This window comes from Podarcis raffonei, chromosome 18 (assembly GCF_027172205.1).
Source record: "Podarcis raffonei isolate rPodRaf1 chromosome 18, rPodRaf1.pri, whole genome shotgun sequence".
In the NCBI taxonomy this organism is placed as follows: domain Eukaryota; kingdom Metazoa; phylum Chordata; class Lepidosauria; order Squamata; family Lacertidae; genus Podarcis; species Podarcis raffonei.
Window position 1 is genome coordinate 8,525,026 of NC_070619.1, and position 17,081 is coordinate 8,542,106.

A 17,081-nucleotide genomic window follows, 5' to 3' on the forward strand; every position below is an offset into this window, starting at 1 on the left:
AAGACGCACCAGACCACAAGACGCACCTAGTTTTGGGAGGAGGAAAACAAGAAAAAAAATATTCTGAATCTCAGAAGCCAGAACAGCAAGAGGGATCGCTGCGCAGCGAAAGCAGCAATCCCTCTTGCTGTTCTGGCTTCTGGGATAGCTGCGCAGCCTGCATTCGCTCCATAAGACGCACACACATTACTTTTTAGGAGGGAAAAAGTGAGTCTTATAGAGCAAAAAATGCGGTATGTTTTCTTGCTTGCATGGGAAGATGGCGTTTCTTGACAGCGCAGAGAATTCTGATATTAAAGGTCAGTCGCATTGTGTCGTTTGGAAAACTACCTTCAGACCTGTCCCTCTTTCCCTGGGAGCTCCCCAAGGAAGGAAGGAAGGAGACAGAAAAGATGAAAGAGAGAAAGACAGAGAGAGGAGGACGGCTAGTAAGAAAAGAGACAAAAGACTGGCAGAGACAAAATCTCCCAAACAAAAGGAACAGAGGCCGAGTCGTGCCACAAAACAACCCATCCCATTTTTATTTTAAAGATTCTAAAAAAAAGGATCAAAACACACAAGTTCCGAGAAGTTTAGATTTGAACACACAATTAAGGAGCGAGTGAGTTGCGGGGGAAGAGGCAACGCTACTCCCTCTTGAACCCACCGGGGAAAAATAAAAATTTAAAAATCAGATCGGGGAGAATCAAAAGCAGCAGCAGAGTCCCATTTCTGAAATCCGCGTCTCTTTCCCCAAACGCAGGCACACACAGAAAACCCTCATCCACGAAAGGAACGTGCTTAGCAGGCGAGAGAGAAAGGGGGTTCAACTCTGCTCTCTGGGCTAAGTTTGTCTTAAGTGTATTCTTTGGCTGGGGGGGAGGGGAGACACTAGGGGGGCTCATCCGCCCCTCTCTCATTCGGCGAGGAGACAGGCTTGTCCTCAATACATCACTTCGTAGACGGACGCCTTCTTGTCTCCGGAACCAGTGACGATGAACTGGTCGTCGGTGGAAACGTCACAGCTGAGGACCGACGAAGACTCCTTCGACTGAAAGTAGTTTTTTTAAAAAAGGGGGGAGGGAGAGAAAGGGTTAATGTTGAAAGGAAGCCGGTTTTGGTTTTCGGGAGAGCAGGAGGTCACCCTTCTCGCCCCGAACCTCAGGAAACAAAACTAAAAACCTCCCGTAAATGCTAGGGTGCTACATAAGGTGCTACACTCAATATGCCAGCAAGTTTGGAAAACTCAGCAGTGGCCAGAGGATTGGAGAAGATCAGTCTACATCCCAGTCCCAAAGAAGGGCAGTGCCAAAGAATGCTCCAACTACCGCACAATTGCACTCATTTCACACGCTAGCAAGGTTATGCTTAAAATTCTACAAGGAAGGCTCAAACAGTATGTGGATCGAGAACTCCCAGAAGTGCAAGCTGGATTTAGAAGAGGCAGAGGAACCAGAGACCAAATTGCAAACATGCGCTGGATTATGGAGAAAGCTAGAGAGTTCCAGAAAGACATCTACTTCTGCTTCATTGACTATGCAAAAGCCTTTGACTGTGTCGACCACAGCAAACTATGGCAAGTTCTTAAAGAAATGGGAGTGCCTGATCACCTCATCTGTCTCCTGAGAAATCTCTATGTGGGACAAGAAGCTACAGTTAGAACTGGATATGGAACAACTGATGGGTTCAAAATTGGGAAAGGAGTACGGCAAGGCTGTATATTGTCTCCCTGCTTATTTAACTTATATGCAGAATTCATCATGTGACAGGCTGGGCTGGATGAATCCCAAGCCGGAATTAAGATCGCCGGAAGAAATATCAACAACCTCAGATATGCAGATGACCCTGATGTTGGGAAAGATGGAGGGCACAAGGAGAAGGGGATGACAGAGGACGAGATGGTGGGACAGTGTTCTCGAAGCTACCAGCATGAGTTTGACCAAACTGGGGGAGGCAGGGGAAGACAGGAGGGCCTGGTGTGCTCTGGTCCAGGGGGTCATGAAAAGTCGGACATGACTAAACAACAACAACAACAAATAAATGCTAGGGGGAAAATGGAAGCAAAAAAGTTGGAAGGAACCCAAAGGTCATCCATCCCACCCGTTGAAATGCAGGAATCTCAGATAAAGCATCGATTTAACTTCCGCCTAAAAGCCTCCAAGGAAGGAGAGAACCCATCTCCCGAGGGAGTCCGTTTCCCCCCTGCTGAAAATTTATTCCTAATCTTTAATTGGAACCATCACTGGAAGCCGTGGGTTCGAGTCCTGCCCTCTGAAGCAGAAGAAAACAAATTTTCTCCATCCGCCACGCGACAGCCCTGGAGATGTCTGAAGGTGGCTCTCATTATCTCCTCTATCTCCCAGGCTAAACATACCCAGCTCCTTCAACCGTTCCTCATCCGGCTCGGTTTCTGGACCCTTGACCGTCTAGAACAGGGGTCAGTAAACTTTTCCGGCAGGGGGCCGGTCCACTGTCCCTTAGACCTTGTGGGGGGCTGGGTTATATTTTGAAGAAAAAAATGAACGAATTCCTGTGCCCCATAAATAACCCAGGGATGCATTTTAAATCAAAGGACACATTCTACTCATGTAAAAACACGCTGATTCCCGGACCGTCCGCGGCCGGATTTAGAAGGCGATTGGGCCAGATCCGGCCCCCGGGTCTTAGTTTGCCTACCGGTTGTCTAGAAAAAGCAACAACTCTCTAGACAACTTATTTGATCGGAGAAAGGAATGTGCGTTCGGAAGTTAGACGAATTACCACCAATTCTTACGGATAAATGAATTATTGGTCCACAGCCACTCTGCAAAAGTCTCCTCTCTCACCCATCAGCGGCCTGACCCTGGCTCTCTCTTACCTGGAATATGCTGGCCCCGTACGGCGTTCGCCAAGCGTTCAATAAGTTGTCCTTTCCGGTGCTTACGAACCATTTCCCTGTAAAAGGGGGAGAAACAGGCTGTTTGCTGACTCTCAATAAAGTGAATAATCTCATCTGATCATAGCTGTCAACTTTGAAAATAAGGGACCAGCAGCCTTGAAAATAAGGGATCAGCAGCCAAAATAAGGGATTTTCCAAACACAGGGAGGTTCGACTTCTGAGCCCCTCCGAGCAAAAGGCAGAAAGCCCAGCCAGCAGCCAAACGAAGCCTCAAGCGGTGGTTCCCACAGCGCAGCAACCCGACAAAGGGGATGCAGCAAGGAAAACCACCGTCACCTCTCCGCTGGGAAGCGCTGAGCAAAGGCGAGTCCCCAGGCAACGCTGCCAATTTGATTGGCACAAGGCATGCAAGCTCCACCCCCCAGTCGTTCTTAGACTCCTTATTGGGTGAGCAACGCAGCCAAGCAACACAGTTGGAGCCTCCCTCCTCCCTGGCCGGCAGGGAGGGAGGGAGAGGAGCTGCTTCCTTTGAAACCCGGGAAATTTAAGGGACATCAACAATAAGGGACAGCAGCGGGACACGGCGCTGGGAAAAGGGACTTTCCCGCCAAATAAGGGACGGTTGACAGCTATGGCTGGAAGGGGCCCTATCCTGTAGAAGCACCCGTCGGTCTGTCTACTCTTTACCTCCTCCCCCGACTTAAAAGCTGCACTTGGCAATTTGAGCTGTTCATAGTACAAAATATGTCTCTTGTGTGATTTTATTCCGTCAACCGCACCAAGACCCTGTGATGAAGGGCGGCATATAAATCAATAATAATAACAATTTTAGCAGAAACCCCAGGCTTACCGCAGGAGGCGAACTTGAGGGAGAGGACGCAGCTCTCGTGGAGATGGAGTTGGTACTTTTCGGGCTTTGAGACGTGAAGGATTTCGACGTGGCTACTTTCCATACCGACCGCCAACCACTCCCCCGTGGGGCAGTAACCCAGGGAAAATATCTGGAAGGGGAAGGGGGGGGGAGATGGGGGACAGTGGCGGCTGAGCCATTAGGGCGAATGGAGCAGTGCAAAACCTACTTCCAGCCTGACTTCTCACTTCAACCTGCCAGGAAATGGCTCTGCCTGCCATTAGCTTTAGCGCCACCTACTGGTCAGCTCCCAACCTCCCGCCCAATCGGGGCTTCAGTGAGCACCAGCCATCACTGATGGGGACAGAGGGAAGAGACCTGAAAGCAGGGCATGTGCCAGGGTTGTGGCTGAGCGGTGGCCACAGTCCCGTGGGTTCCGCAAGCCTCTGCCTTAATTTCAGCCCCCACCAAGTTTCTAGACCTCATTTCTAGTTGCAATGCGGATGGAGGCGAGAACCAAAAATGGAAAGTGCTGGGCGGAGGGTGTAATTATTTCGGTTGCCCGGGACGCAGTGATTTCTCTCACACGTGCACCCAAGTTTCTAGCCCTCGTTATTATTGACAGGGAACAACCTGCTGAACTCTTCGAGAAACCAGAGGGCGAGTGGATGGAAAGAAGATTGCCAGGAGTTTGGGGACGGAATTTTTTTGGAGAATGGGATTGTAGAACTCCTGACATTTCTGAATTTTTATTTTTAAGCTAAATAAAATACTGCAGAAAAATCCCCTGGGGATTTAGCACCTCCCCATGCCAAAAAGTATTTTGAAAACAACAAAAAAGGCATTTATTTTTTATTTAAAAATGATGTGATATGTATAAAGTTATACCCAGTGCCAATAGAAGAAAGCTTTTTCTCGCTTGTTCATAAATCTATAAATTGGTAAAAGATTCAGGGAAGTCCTTGTTCACACAAGGACCCATTAACGTATGGAACTCACCGCCACAAGAAAGCGATAGACGCTAACACAGATGTCTTTTTCAAGAGAGTTCTGGGAGGCTGCGTCTATCATTGGCTGCCCAGAGGCCACACCCACTTCAACCAGGTGAGTCTCCTCCCCCTTCTGCCCCCTCCTTTGCCCCCCCTCCCCATGCCTGTGAGGTGAAGTCGTGCTGTTGAAGCTGGCGCCCTTCTCGGAGGTCCCAGCACCGCACAGTGTTGTCCAGGCCTCCCGTCCAAAGCTTGGTGCCGTCGTTGGAGATGTCGATGCAACTGGCGCCGTCCGTGTGGCCTTGGAACTGCCTGGAAAGGAAGAGATAAAAGGAGAGTCGCCCAATATTCCAGGAATGACAGATTAGACACATTGAAATAAGCGATCTGCTGGGTCTCGCACAGCGGTGGTGCTTTGAAGACCCAATAGACAGCTGAACTTCGGGCCTTCAAAGCACCAGGTGCTATTTTCTGAAAGCACTCAGAACCATAGCTGTCAACTTTTCCGTTTTCTTGCGAGGAATCCTATTCAGAATAAGGGAATTTCCCTTAAAAAAAGGGAAACGTTGACAGCTATGCTCAGAACCCCTGACTGGCAAGTTAAGCAGTTCTTACTTAATGAGGGTGAAAGAGGAGAGCGCAAAATATGGCTAGAAGTTCAACATCAAAAAAACTAAGATCGTGGCCACTGGTCCCATCACCTCCTGGCAAATAGAAGGGGAAGAAATGGAGGCAGTGAGAGATTTTACTTTCTTGGGCTCCATGATCACTGCAGATGGTGACGGCAGTCACGAAAGTAAAAGATGCCTGCTCCTTGGGAGAAAGCAATGACAAACCTAGACAGCATCTTAAAAAGCAGAGGCATCACCTTGCCAACAAAGGTCCGTATAGTCAAAGCTATGGTTTTCCTGGTAGTGATGTATGGAAGTGAGAGCTGGACCATAAAGAAGGCTGATCACCGAAGAATTGATGCTTTTGAGTTATGGTGCTGGAGGAGACTCTTGAGAGTCCCATGGACTGCAAGAAGATCAAACCTATCCATTCTTAAGGAAATCAGCCCTGAGTGCTCACTGGAAGGACAGATCCTGAAGCTGAGGCTCCTAGACTTTGGCCACCTCATGAGAAGAGAAGACTCCCTGGAAAAGACCCTGATGTTGGGAAAGATGGAGGGCACAAGGAGAAGGGGACGACAGAGGACAAGATGGTGGGACAGTGTTCTCGAAGCTACCAGCATGAGTTTGACCAAACTGCGGGAGGCAGTGGAAGACAGGAGGGCCTGGCGTGCTCTGGTCCAGGGGGTCACGAAGAGGCGGACAAGACTAAAGAACAACACTTATGAGTCATCACAGAAGGGTGATGTTTTTGCTGGCAAAAAGGCCTTTTTTCTGAAACGGGTGTCCCACTAAAGCAGTAATTTCCAAAGTTGGTTGTTTAGTGTCCAGGTAGAACGATGGGGGTGGAGACGCTCCTTCAGATATACTGGACCGAGGCCATTTAGGGCTTTAAAGGTCAGCACCAACACTGAATTGTGCTCGGAAATGTACTGGGAGCCAATGTAGCTCTTTCAGGAACGGTGTTACGTGGTCTTGGTGGCCGCTCCCCGTCCCCAGTCTAGCTGCCGCATTCTGGATTAGTTGTAGTTTCCGCGTCACCTTCTAAGGTAGCCCCATGTACAGCGCATTGCAGTAGTCCAAGCGGGAGATAACCAGAGCATGCACCACTCTGGCGAGTCAGTCTGCGGGCAGAGGGTCTCATCCTGTGTACCAGATGGAGCTGCCCTGGACACAGATTTGACCTGCGCCTTCATGGACAGCTGTGAGTCCAAAATGATTCCCAGGCTGCGCCCCTGGTCCTTCAGGGGCACAGTTGCCCCATTCAGGACCAGGAAGTCCTCCACACCCGCCCGCCTCCTGGAGACAGACTGCCAGCAGGTAACACTCACCTAACAAGGGTCTGGTTCTGAAGGTCCCAGACCACGATGTTGCCATCGCTGCAGCAGGAAAAGCAGACCTTGGCATCGGGGCTGATGGCGAGGGCATAGCAGGCCGGGGCAGAGGACGTCAGTTCCGCCTTGATCCGGGGAGTCGGCGCTGCTAGGTCCCAAATGGAGAGGGTGCTGGCTTCCCCGCCCACGATCAGACTCCTGCTGTCCGGGAGAAGCTTGCATGACCGAATGTAGTTTTCTCGGTTCTGTGGCAAGGGAGGAAAAGGTTTAAGGAAGCGGCCGGCGCCGTTCGGAATGGCAAAAACGATCAGCGTTCACCCCTGAAGACCGCGAATACAGTCGTACCTCGGAAGTCAATTCTGGAGTCCATTCGACTTCCAAAACGTTCGGAAACCAAAGCGCGGCTTCCGATTGGCCACAGGAAGCTCCAATCGGAAGCCGCGTCGGACGTTTGGGTTCCAAAGAACGTTTGCAAACCGGATCAGTCACTTCCGGGTTTGCGGCGTTCGGGAGCCGAAAGGTTCGACTAGCAAGGCGTTTGGGATTCGACTGTAGAGGTAACGGCGATATTCCCAGTTTCTTTCGTAAGCGATAGATATAGCACACGCAGCACAGAAATATTCCACGTGTCTGAATTGTAGGCCAACCAAAGAGGCAAATGGTTTATTAAGTCACGCTTGGAAAATAAAATTGCAGGTGGAATGATCCTGCTCAGGGCTGCAGCCTGCCAGCCGCAACCTTTGTCAGAAACTCCATTCCATGTCCGCTCCCCCCCCCACCGACCCCATTCCAGATACTCCCCATTCCAGCCTTTAAGCAGCTTAAGGTTTACTCTAGGTTAGAATATAAAATTGCAAATGGAGTGATTCTGCTCAGGGCTCCAGCCTGCCAGCCACAACCTTTGTCGGAGACTCCATTCTATGTCCGCTCCCCCCCCCCACCTGACCCCATTCCAGATACTGCCCACTCCAGCCTTTAAGCAGCTTAAGGTTTACTCTTGGTTAGAATATAAAATTGCAAATGGAGTGATCCTGCTCAGGGCTCCAGCCTGCCAGCCACACCCTTTGTCAGAGACTCCATTCCGTGTCCTCTTTCCCTGACCTGACCCCAAACAGAAAGTCATAATTCCAGGCCCATCCCTCATTAACTCATTAATTTTTAGTGGGTTGACCCTTTGGGTTTTCTCCCCTCTTACACATCGAAAGTGCCATTTCTAATGAGAAATGATTGGTGCGATTTTTTAATTTTTAGTTTGGCATGGGTTTTAATGATTCCTTAAATGTTTTAAACTGTTTTTTACTTTAGAAGGCAGGGTTTCTTTTAAAAGACAGGAAGCAATAAAAACCATCTTGCAAGCACCACAAGGACGACGAGAGCAACCGAGTTTGGGAGACCCTAGGGATGCGCCGGGGAAACCGAGTCACGCAAACCAACGCGCGCGCACACACGCATACGTACCAGGCAGTCCAGCTGCGCCACGGGGGTCTTTGTGCCCGGCTGGGCCACGTCCCACACCTTCACGCAGCCTTTGCCCCCCGTGTAGACGTGCTGCGTGGAATTGCTAATGGTGACGGCGCAGACCACCTCCCCGTGCGTCAGTGTGTGGAGCTGGCGGGCGTGGCGAGGGATGCCAGAGCCGATGAGGGCGTCGGGCGGGAAGGGCACCGGTTGCATCTGTCCATCGGAGCTGACGTGGAAGGAGTACGCTCTGCGGGCGAAGCGCGGAGAAGGCTTTGGGTGGGAACGGAACGGCCCCTTGGGCTTCGCAAAAAGACCCCGGGGGCCGCCATTCCCTGCGGGGTAAGGGGGATAGGAAGGCACCGTGAACTGCCGTTCCCCTAAAATCTTTGCCGCCCTTGAACTAAATAACAGCACGACTTAAGGGAAAGTTCTGCACCAAACAAGGGAGACCTTGCAAAACGCTGTTGCGGCGTAGGCCTCTCCTGCCCTGCCCTTTTCCCGTAAACTCCGTTCCAGGCCTCTCTGCCACCCCCCAAAAAAAACCCAAACACAGAACTGTCCACACAAGGGGAAGCTGCAAATAATAATGTTTGGGTCTGGAGCATAGCCGTCAACTTACAGATTTGAAAATAAGGGACCAGCAGCCTCGAAAATAAGGGATTTTCCAAGCACAGGTATGTTCAACTTCTGAGAACCTCCGAGCCAAAGGCAGAAAGCCCAGCCAGCAGCCAAACGAAGCCTCAAGCGGTGGTTCCCACAGCGCAGCAACCCGGCAAAGGGAATGCAGCAAGGAAAACCACCGTCACCTCTCCGCTGGGAAGCGCTGAGCAAAGGCGAGTCCCCAGGCAACACGGCCGATTTGATTGGCAGAAGCCATGCAAGCGCCACCCCCCAGTCGTTCTTAAGACTCCTTATTGGGTGAGCAACGCAGCCAAGCAACCCAGTTGGAGCCTCCCTCCTCCCTGGCCGGCAGGGAGGGAGGGAGAGGAGCTGCTTCCTTTGAAACCCGGGAAATTTAAGGGACATCGTCAATAAGGGACAGCAGCAGGACACAGCGCTGGGATAAGGGACTTTCCCGCCAAATAAGGGACGGTTGACAGCTATGGTCTGGAGTGCTGTGTTCTTTTCTCAGGGACTCTCCATGCCATTGTTTGCAAGATGTTGGGGACCCCCAGGCGCCATCACTCGGCGGTGATGACAGCCTCAATCTGAAAATCATCAGGCGAGAAGACAAGGGTTCGAGTTTGCCCATCGGCCAGGAAAGTCACAGGGCGACCTTAAGCCGGTCCCTCTCCCTCTCTCCCTAACCTACTTCGCAGGACTGTTGTGAACCACCATTTATTTATTTAAGGGTAAACAGTTTGCATTTCGAAGCCAGCAGTGCCCAATGACCTTCTGAAGGAAGCAGGAGGATGAAAAAACAGATGGAAATTCTCAATCTATTATTGTCTATTATCTACCTCTCTACCGCTACCTCTCTTTCAAATCGGAACCAGTGAAGGCGGTGAAGGTCCTGTGTGAGTGTCTGGAGGCGGTTGGAGGATGGATGGCGGCTAACAGATTGAGGTTGAATCCTGACAAGACAGAAGGACTGTTTCTGGGGGACAGGGGGCGGGCAGGTGTGGAGGACTCCCTGGTCCTGAATGGGGTAACTGTGCCCCTGAAGGACCAGGTGTGCAGCCTGGGAGTCATTTTGGACTCACAGCTGTCCATGGAGGCACAGGTCAATTCTGTGTCCAGGGCAGCTGTTTATCAGCTCCATCTGGTACGCAGGCTGAGACCCTCCCTGCCCGCGGACTGTCTCGCCAGAGTAGTGCATGCTCTGGTTATCTCCCGCTTGGACTACTGCAATGCGCTCTACGTGGGGCTACCTTTGAAGGTACAACTAATCCAGAATGCGGCAGCCAGACTGGTGACTGGGAGCGGCCGCCGAGACCACATGACACCAGTCTTGAAAGACCTACACCGGCTCCCAGTACGTTTCCGAGCACAATTCAAAGTGTTGGTGGTGACCTTTAAAGCCCTAAACGGCCTCGGCCCAGTATACCTGAAGGAGCGTCTCCACCTCCATAATTTTGCCCGGACACTGAGGTCCAGCGCTGAGGGCCTTCTGGCGGTTCCCTCGCTAGGAGAAGCCAAGTTACAGGGAACCAGGCAGAGGGCCTTCTCGGTGGTGGCTCCCTCCCTGTGGAACACCCTCCCACCAGATGTCAAAGAGAAAAATAACTACCAAACTTTTAGAAGACATCTGAAGGCAGCCCTGTTTAGGGAAGCTTTTAATGTTTAAATAGGTTATTGTATTTTAGTCTTTGTTGGAAGCCGCCCAGAGTGGCTGGGGAAACCCAGCCAGATGGGCGGGGTATAAATAATAAATATTATTATTATTATTATCATCATCGTCTGTTAGCTTCAGAGGCTCAGACACGGGAACGCAAAGGGGGAGGTTTTTAGACACGGTTTATTGCTGTCGTTGTTTCGCTTTCAAGGCTCGGCCGTGGGACGCCGCCCTCCTCAATCCCCAAATCTGGCCCTTGCTGCGCGCACAGACCCCCACGCCATCACTTACGGCTTTGCTGAAGGCACACCTGTCTGCATCCCTGTCGATAATCCCGGGACCCTCAGGTGAGAGTGGGGGTCGTAGGCGACCTGGTCAGACCAGAGGAGAGGATTTGCTTTGGTTAACAGACAGCAACTTGAATTTCACAAAGCCAGCCGGCACTGAATCAAAGTGGGAGCAAACTCTTTATTGGCAGAAACACAGACTTGTCGGGGTGTTATGGCCTAGTGGGCGGAGCAGCTCATCCCTGGCAGGTCTTTCTCCATGGAAACCAGTCGGGGGGACTGGAAGCACCCGTCTCCCCATAGCTCCATCCTTTTCGGGGTTTTTGCCAAGCAATTGGAGACTGAGCCTGCGTCAGTCAACCTCTCCTATACTCTTTTCATGCCTCTACTGGTTCTGGGAGAGAAGTGGGGATGGGAGCTTGTCGCAGTGTAGCCTTATTAGACTTTACCGATTGGTGGGTTCTGCGTTGCTCCTGGACGGGAGGAAGGAAGTCAAATGAAACCGAGGGTTGGTTCAGAGAAAGAGTTCTTTATTTCTGCTCTCCGGAGCAGCAGAAAGGCACTTGCGTGGTCAGTCCACAGCAAGTCCAAAGAAATAAGAAATTTCATGCAGTATATACATCCTCCAGGCACCCTCTCCCTCCTTCCCCAGGAATCCAACCACGTCAGCCTATACACGCAGGTTGACATCACATATGTTCCTGCTCCAGTATTCTTAACCATAAAAGGATATTCCTTCCTGTACTTCTGACCATAAAAGGGTATTCCTGTCCCCCCCTATACTCTTATCTTGGAGCAAGAGGTCACCAACTCCAAGAACACACTCTGGCGCTGTTCTCGGACTAGGTCGGTGCGTCTTTGTGGTCAGGACGTAAGATAAGGCCCAGACGTGCCAACCCTCTTCCACTTTGGAACGGACAAGGCCATCCGTCATTACCGGCCTTCATGGACTGATAAGGGAGAGAGCTTTGAGCACTTGTTTATACAGCTGGGTTTTGGCTCAAGAGCTCAAGTTAAAGCATTTTAGAAATGCTCCCTTGGAAAAGGAAAAAAGTGGATTTTTGGCTCCCTGCACGGAAACCCATTCCTTCAGCAGCGACAGTTAAAAGATCCAGATAATAATTTGAATCAACGACCCAGGAGTGCAAGATTCCTGCATCGCAGGCGGTGGGGTCCGGTCCAACTCTACAATTCTATGATAAGCTACAAAACCAGATTGGAACACAGGCCAATATTCTACACACCTGGTCTGGGCTTGAACAGGCGAAAAAATGTTTTCAGCCGGTGCCGAAATAAGCAGGGAGATTCAAAGCGCCACCACGCCGAAATATCAGTTTCTTGCAAGTGCAGGATAACGAAAAAGGCTTCTTCCCGTGGAGAGAGGGTCATTTGACACTTCTCAAGAAATAAATCATTTGCTGCTACTTCAATCTGCCCTCGATTTCACAACCATGAAGACCAGACACTTTTCAGTTTTAGGTGGAAGGTTTTAATTCAGTGGCAGAGTGGCCAATCTTCAGCTGGTCCCGGGTGCAACTCCCTGGCATATCTGGGTTCGGCTAAGCCTGGCACCTGAAAGGCTGGATAGCTGCTGCCAGCCAGTGTGCGCAGCACTGGTCTAGATGGGCTTCGACTCAGGTAGGACTTAGCTTTCATTCAGATACTTGAGAACTAGAACCTTGTATTTTGCTTTGAGGAAGTGCGGTGGCTCATTTGGCAGGCTCAATCCACAGCATCTATAGGCTGGGCCGAGCACATTCCCCCTGCCAGAAATGTTGGAGAGATGCTGCCAGCCTGTGTAGGCAGCACTGCGCTACATGGAGCAAGGGTCTGGCTCAGCATAGCGCAGCCCCCTGTCGTTTCCCTAAGCCCCAACGGCCAAAACACTCACCAGAGGGGAGCGCCCGTAGCTGGCGGCCCCCACGACCGCTGCCCCATTGAGCTGGGGGGTTACCAGGTGCAGCCCTGCGTAAGGCCCCGCGCTCGCCATGTCGCCGTTGACAGACGCGTGCGCCACGTTGAAGGCGGCTTGGTAGGAGCTCTGGACCGTAAGTGGATTTCGCAGGCTCAGGGCTGAAGTGGAAGAAAAGGATTAAGGAATAGGTGAGAGATAAAGGTAAAGGGGTGGGACGCGGGTGGCGCTGTGGGTTAAACCACAGAGCCTAGGACTTGCCGATCAGAAGGTCGGCGGCTTGAATCCATTGCGATGGGCTGAGCTCCTGTTGCTCGGTCCCTGCTCCTGCCCACCTAGCAGTTTGAAAGCACGTCAAAGTGCAAGTAGATCAATAGGTACTGCTCCAGCGGGAAGGTAAACGGCGTTTCTGTGCGCTGCTCTGGTTCGCCAGAAGCGGCTTAGTCCTGCTGGCCACATGACCCGGAAGCTGTACGCTGTGAAAGGACCCCTGACCATTAGGTTCAGTCGTGACCGACTCTGGGGTTGCGGCGCTCATCTCGCTTATTGGCTGAGGGAGCCGGCGTACGGCTTCCGGGCGAACCAGAGCAGCGCATGGAAACGCCATTTACCTTCCTGCCAGAGTGGTACCTATTTATCTACTTGCACTTTGGCGTGTTTTTGAACTGCTAGGTTGGCAGGAGCAGGGACCGAGCAATGGGAGTTCACCCTGTTGAAGGGATTCGAACCGCCGACCTTCTGATCGGCAAGCCCTAGGCTCTGTGGTTTAACCCACAGCACCACCCGAATCCCGCAATTGATTATTAGGATATAATAATAAGCACTCCATTAAACATGTCCGCAGCGAGGTTTAATTTGGCGAGTGCTTCACAAAGCAGTTTAGCAAGCTGTTCTTGTGAAGCGCTTTTGCCGCTCTGTGAAGTACACAGCGACTCTGCGTCCTCCTCCATTAAAAAGTTTGCCTGGGCTCCCTGCCCTGCTTGCTTTCTCTCTCTCCTGCCTGCTGCTCGTCACACTGGAGTTGGGGTGGCCCCCTACTGGCGGCCGCAGGAACTGCAGCGTGACGACAGCCTTACAACCTTATTTCTATAGGAAGAAAAAGCCAGTTTGACAGCAGTTCACACACCTCCCCACTCTACCCTGCCCAAATCACAGACCCGCTTCCGATCTCCCCCAAATTACCGAGAGATTCCACCGTCTGCTTCGCGACCCCTGGACGGAGCTGGGGCGTGCTGCTGCTGGAGGATCCCTGTGCCGTCCCTTCGCCTTGGGAAGTCGGGGTGCTGGACTTCAAACCGGGGGTGCCCGCTTTCTCTACCTGGAAGGTATTACTGCTTTAATTTCATTTATTTACACCTCTGCCCTATCCCTTTCTTTGAGAAGCTCGGGGAGAGCGGACAAAGTCCTTCCCACTCTTAAAAGAAAAAATCACAAAGACAACTGAGGTCTAGCTCGGGGTGTGTGTGTGTCTTCTGGTGGTTGTGTCTCTGCGAGACGTGAGGCATAGCTGTCAACTTACAGATTTGAAAATAAGGGACCAGCAGCCTCGAAAATAAGGGATCAGCCAAAATAAGGGATTTTAGTCAACCAGCAGCCAAACGAAGCCTCAAGCGGTGGTTCCCACAGCGCAGCAACCCGGCAAAGGGGATGCAGCAAGGAAAACCACCGTCACCTCTCCGCTGGGAAGCGCTGAGCAAAGGCGAGTCCCCAGGCAACGTGACCGATTTGATCAGCACAAGGCATGCAAGCTCCACCCCCCAGTCCTTCTTAGCAACACAGTTGGAGCCTCCCTCCTCCCTGGCCGGCAGGGAGAGGAGCTGCTTCCTTTGAAACCCGGGAAATTTAAGGGACATCATCAATAAGGGACAGCAGCGGGACACGGCGCTGGGATAAGGGACTTTCCCGCCAAATAAGGGACGGTTGACAGCTATGACGTGAGGTGGCAGCGCCTTCTCGGTAGTGGCACCCTCCCATTAGATGTCAAGGAAATAAACAAGGGCATGGGCTTTTAGAAGACATCTGAAGGCAGTCTTGTACAGGGAAGCTTTTAAGGTTTTATGCTTTACTGTGGCTTCGTAATTTGATGAAAGCAAATTTATCATATTATAAATATAATGTAATCATTAGCCGGAGGCACCAAACATGGTGAGCTTTGAACATCTGAAGGACCGTCTGTCCCGACCGCCTCTGCTGGACTCTTATGTTGTTTTCAAGGTTCAAGGTGTCACTATCAGTGTGTAAAGCCCTTCGCAAGTCGGGACCAGTTTACCTGCGAGGTTGTTTTCCTACTCTAAGCGGCATATAAACGTACGAAATCCATCAAACAAAGCCCAGACATTCGTGGAAACAGGACGAGAATGGGCTGCTCTGTGCCTCAATTGTCGGGGCTCCCCCCCCCAAAAAATGCTCCCTGGATCCCCGGAACGCAGGAAGGTATAGATCCCCCGAAATTACGCACGTACCGTGACCACCTCCTTGGTGATCCGGGGTGGGGAGGAGCTACAAGATGTGGGACTGAGTTGCATGGATTCCTTCCTCTGCAGGGAGATTTTATCGACCCCGTTTTCCCGGGAGGAGAAGGAATTGACGCTGTGCGGGGAGGAAGGATCCTGGTGTGGGGAAAACAGAAACACACACACAGAGAGAGAGAGAGAGAGAGAGAGAGAGAGAGAGGTATCAGAGGTCCTTTCCAACTACCGTACTTTTTGCTCTATGTGACTCACTTTTTCCCTCCTAAAAAGTAAGGGGAAATGTGTGGGCGTCTTATGGAGCGAATGCAGGCTGCGCAGCTGTCCCAGAAGCCGGAACAGCAAGAGGGATTGCTGCTTTAGCTGCGCAGCGATCCCTCTTGCTGTTCTGGCTTCTGAGATTCAGAATATTTTTTTCTTGTTTTCCTCCTCCAAAAACTAGGTGCGTCTAGTGGTCTGGAGCGAAAAATACGGTAAATAATTCCTGTTCAGGTATCTGCTTTCTGCAGACCTCAAACAAAATTCTCAGTAGCCAATATTGGTGCCTCGAACGAGCAAACTGGGCTTTGGCTTGTGAAGCGGGACTAACCCCCTTCTAGTTTAATTTGAATTCAGCCTGAGCTTTTATTTCCCTCCCCCTCCGCTTTTATGACAATCACCCGCTCTGGATCCCACAGCTAATTCTCCCCTGGCCTCCTCGCTGGCCCAAGTAGGACCAATTCAGCCAGCTAGCCCTGGGGATCATCTGATTGACTTTTTATTTTTATTGTTATTCACGTTTTTATACCGTATTTTACGCTGCTTTTATAATTAAGTGTTTTAAAGCGTTTTAAATTTGTCGTTAGCCGCCCTGAGCCCGGTTTTTGAACCGGAAGGGCGGGGTATAAATAAAAAAATATTATTTTCTTATTATTATTAGTTTCAGCCTGTGACCCCTACTCCCCAAAATTTGCTCCAGAGGATCGGGGTTCCTATAAGACGACATGGAGGCCAGGGACAATGTAGGGTGGAAGAGAACCCATTTGGTTATCACAATTCCTGTCCCAGCCTTCCTTCAAGCCTGAGGAGGGAGTTCCCTCCTCCGTCCCAATTTAAAAGGTAAAGGGACCCCTGACCATTAGGTCCAGTCATGGCCGACTCTGGGGTTGCGGCGCTCATCTCGTTTTAGTGGCTGAGCAGCTGCCGGGTCATGTGGTCAGCATGACTAAGCCACTTCTGGCGAACCAGAGCAGTGCACGGAAACGCCATTTACCTTCCTGCTAGAGTGGTACCTATTTATCTACTTGCACTTTGACATGCTTTCGAACTGCTGGGTCGGCAGGAGCAGGGACTGAGCAACGGGAGCTCACCCCGTCATTGCGGGGATTTGAACCATCGACTTTCTGATTGGCAAGTCCTAGGCTCTGTGGTTGAACCCACAGACCATAGCCTACTGTCATTAACTTGGAAATATCTATACGCCCGTGATAAGTTCTATTATACGCACGCAAAGCTCGTCAACCACCAAATTTTCCTCGCTCTTGTCTCCGTCGCTGCCCTGTAATGAAAAGGGAGGAAACGAAGGCTATGAAAGTCTCCCCCAAAACCAGCTCTGTGGATTTGTTAAACTAAATACTTTCAATAAATGTGCAATTACAGCGGCACCTTAGTTCTCAAACGCCTTGGTTCCCAGACGCAGAAAACCTGGAAGTGTTCCAGTTTTCGAACGTTTTTCAGAAGCCGAACATCCGGTGCGGCTGTCGGCTATTGTTTCCAGGGCGCCTGAACCAATCAGAAGCTGTGCCTTGGTTTTCAAACATTTCGTAAGTCAAACGGACTTCCGGAACGGCTTTTGTTTTTGCTATTTATTTTGCGTTTTGGGGGCTTTTTCAGTTAATTTGTTTTCATGACTGTGTGGAACCCAGTTCAGCTACTGATTGATTGATTGACTGTGTGTCTGCGGAAATGGATAAAAGCCCCCCATCAAAACAATGATTATCATCAGTGCAGGTAAGAAAAAAAAATGATTTTAATTTTTATCATCTACAATACTGTCTT

At 50.9% G+C, this 17,081-nt stretch overlaps 1 protein-coding gene across 2 annotated transcripts in view; it reads right to left on the reverse strand.

The window, feature by feature from the left end:
* Nucleotides 1-837: 837 nt before the first annotated feature.
* The window catches only part of LOC128405527 (transducin-like enhancer protein 1), a 44,696-nt gene continuing 28,452 nt past the window's right edge, over nucleotides 838-17,081 (reverse strand). For both annotated transcript variants that reach the window (XM_053372267.1, XM_053372265.1), the window contains exons 11-21: nucleotides 16,531-16,581; nucleotides 15,039-15,185; nucleotides 13,759-13,894; nucleotides 12,556-12,737; nucleotides 10,669-10,748; nucleotides 8,100-8,349; nucleotides 6,639-6,886; nucleotides 4,861-5,008; nucleotides 3,708-3,858; nucleotides 2,837-2,913; nucleotides 838-1,030 (exon numbers count right to left, since the gene is read on the reverse strand). In XM_053372267.1, the coding sequence (XP_053228242.1) occupies nucleotides 923-1,030; nucleotides 2,837-2,913; nucleotides 3,708-3,858; nucleotides 4,861-5,008; nucleotides 6,639-6,886; nucleotides 8,100-8,349; nucleotides 10,669-10,748; nucleotides 12,556-12,737; nucleotides 13,759-13,894; nucleotides 15,039-15,185; nucleotides 16,531-16,581 (1,578 nt within the window). In that variant the 3' untranslated portion in view covers nucleotides 838-922. The remainder of the gene's footprint in view (nucleotides 1,031-2,836; nucleotides 2,914-3,707; nucleotides 3,859-4,860; nucleotides 5,009-6,638; nucleotides 6,887-8,099; nucleotides 8,350-10,668; nucleotides 10,749-12,555; nucleotides 12,738-13,758; nucleotides 13,895-15,038; nucleotides 15,186-16,530; nucleotides 16,582-17,081) is intronic.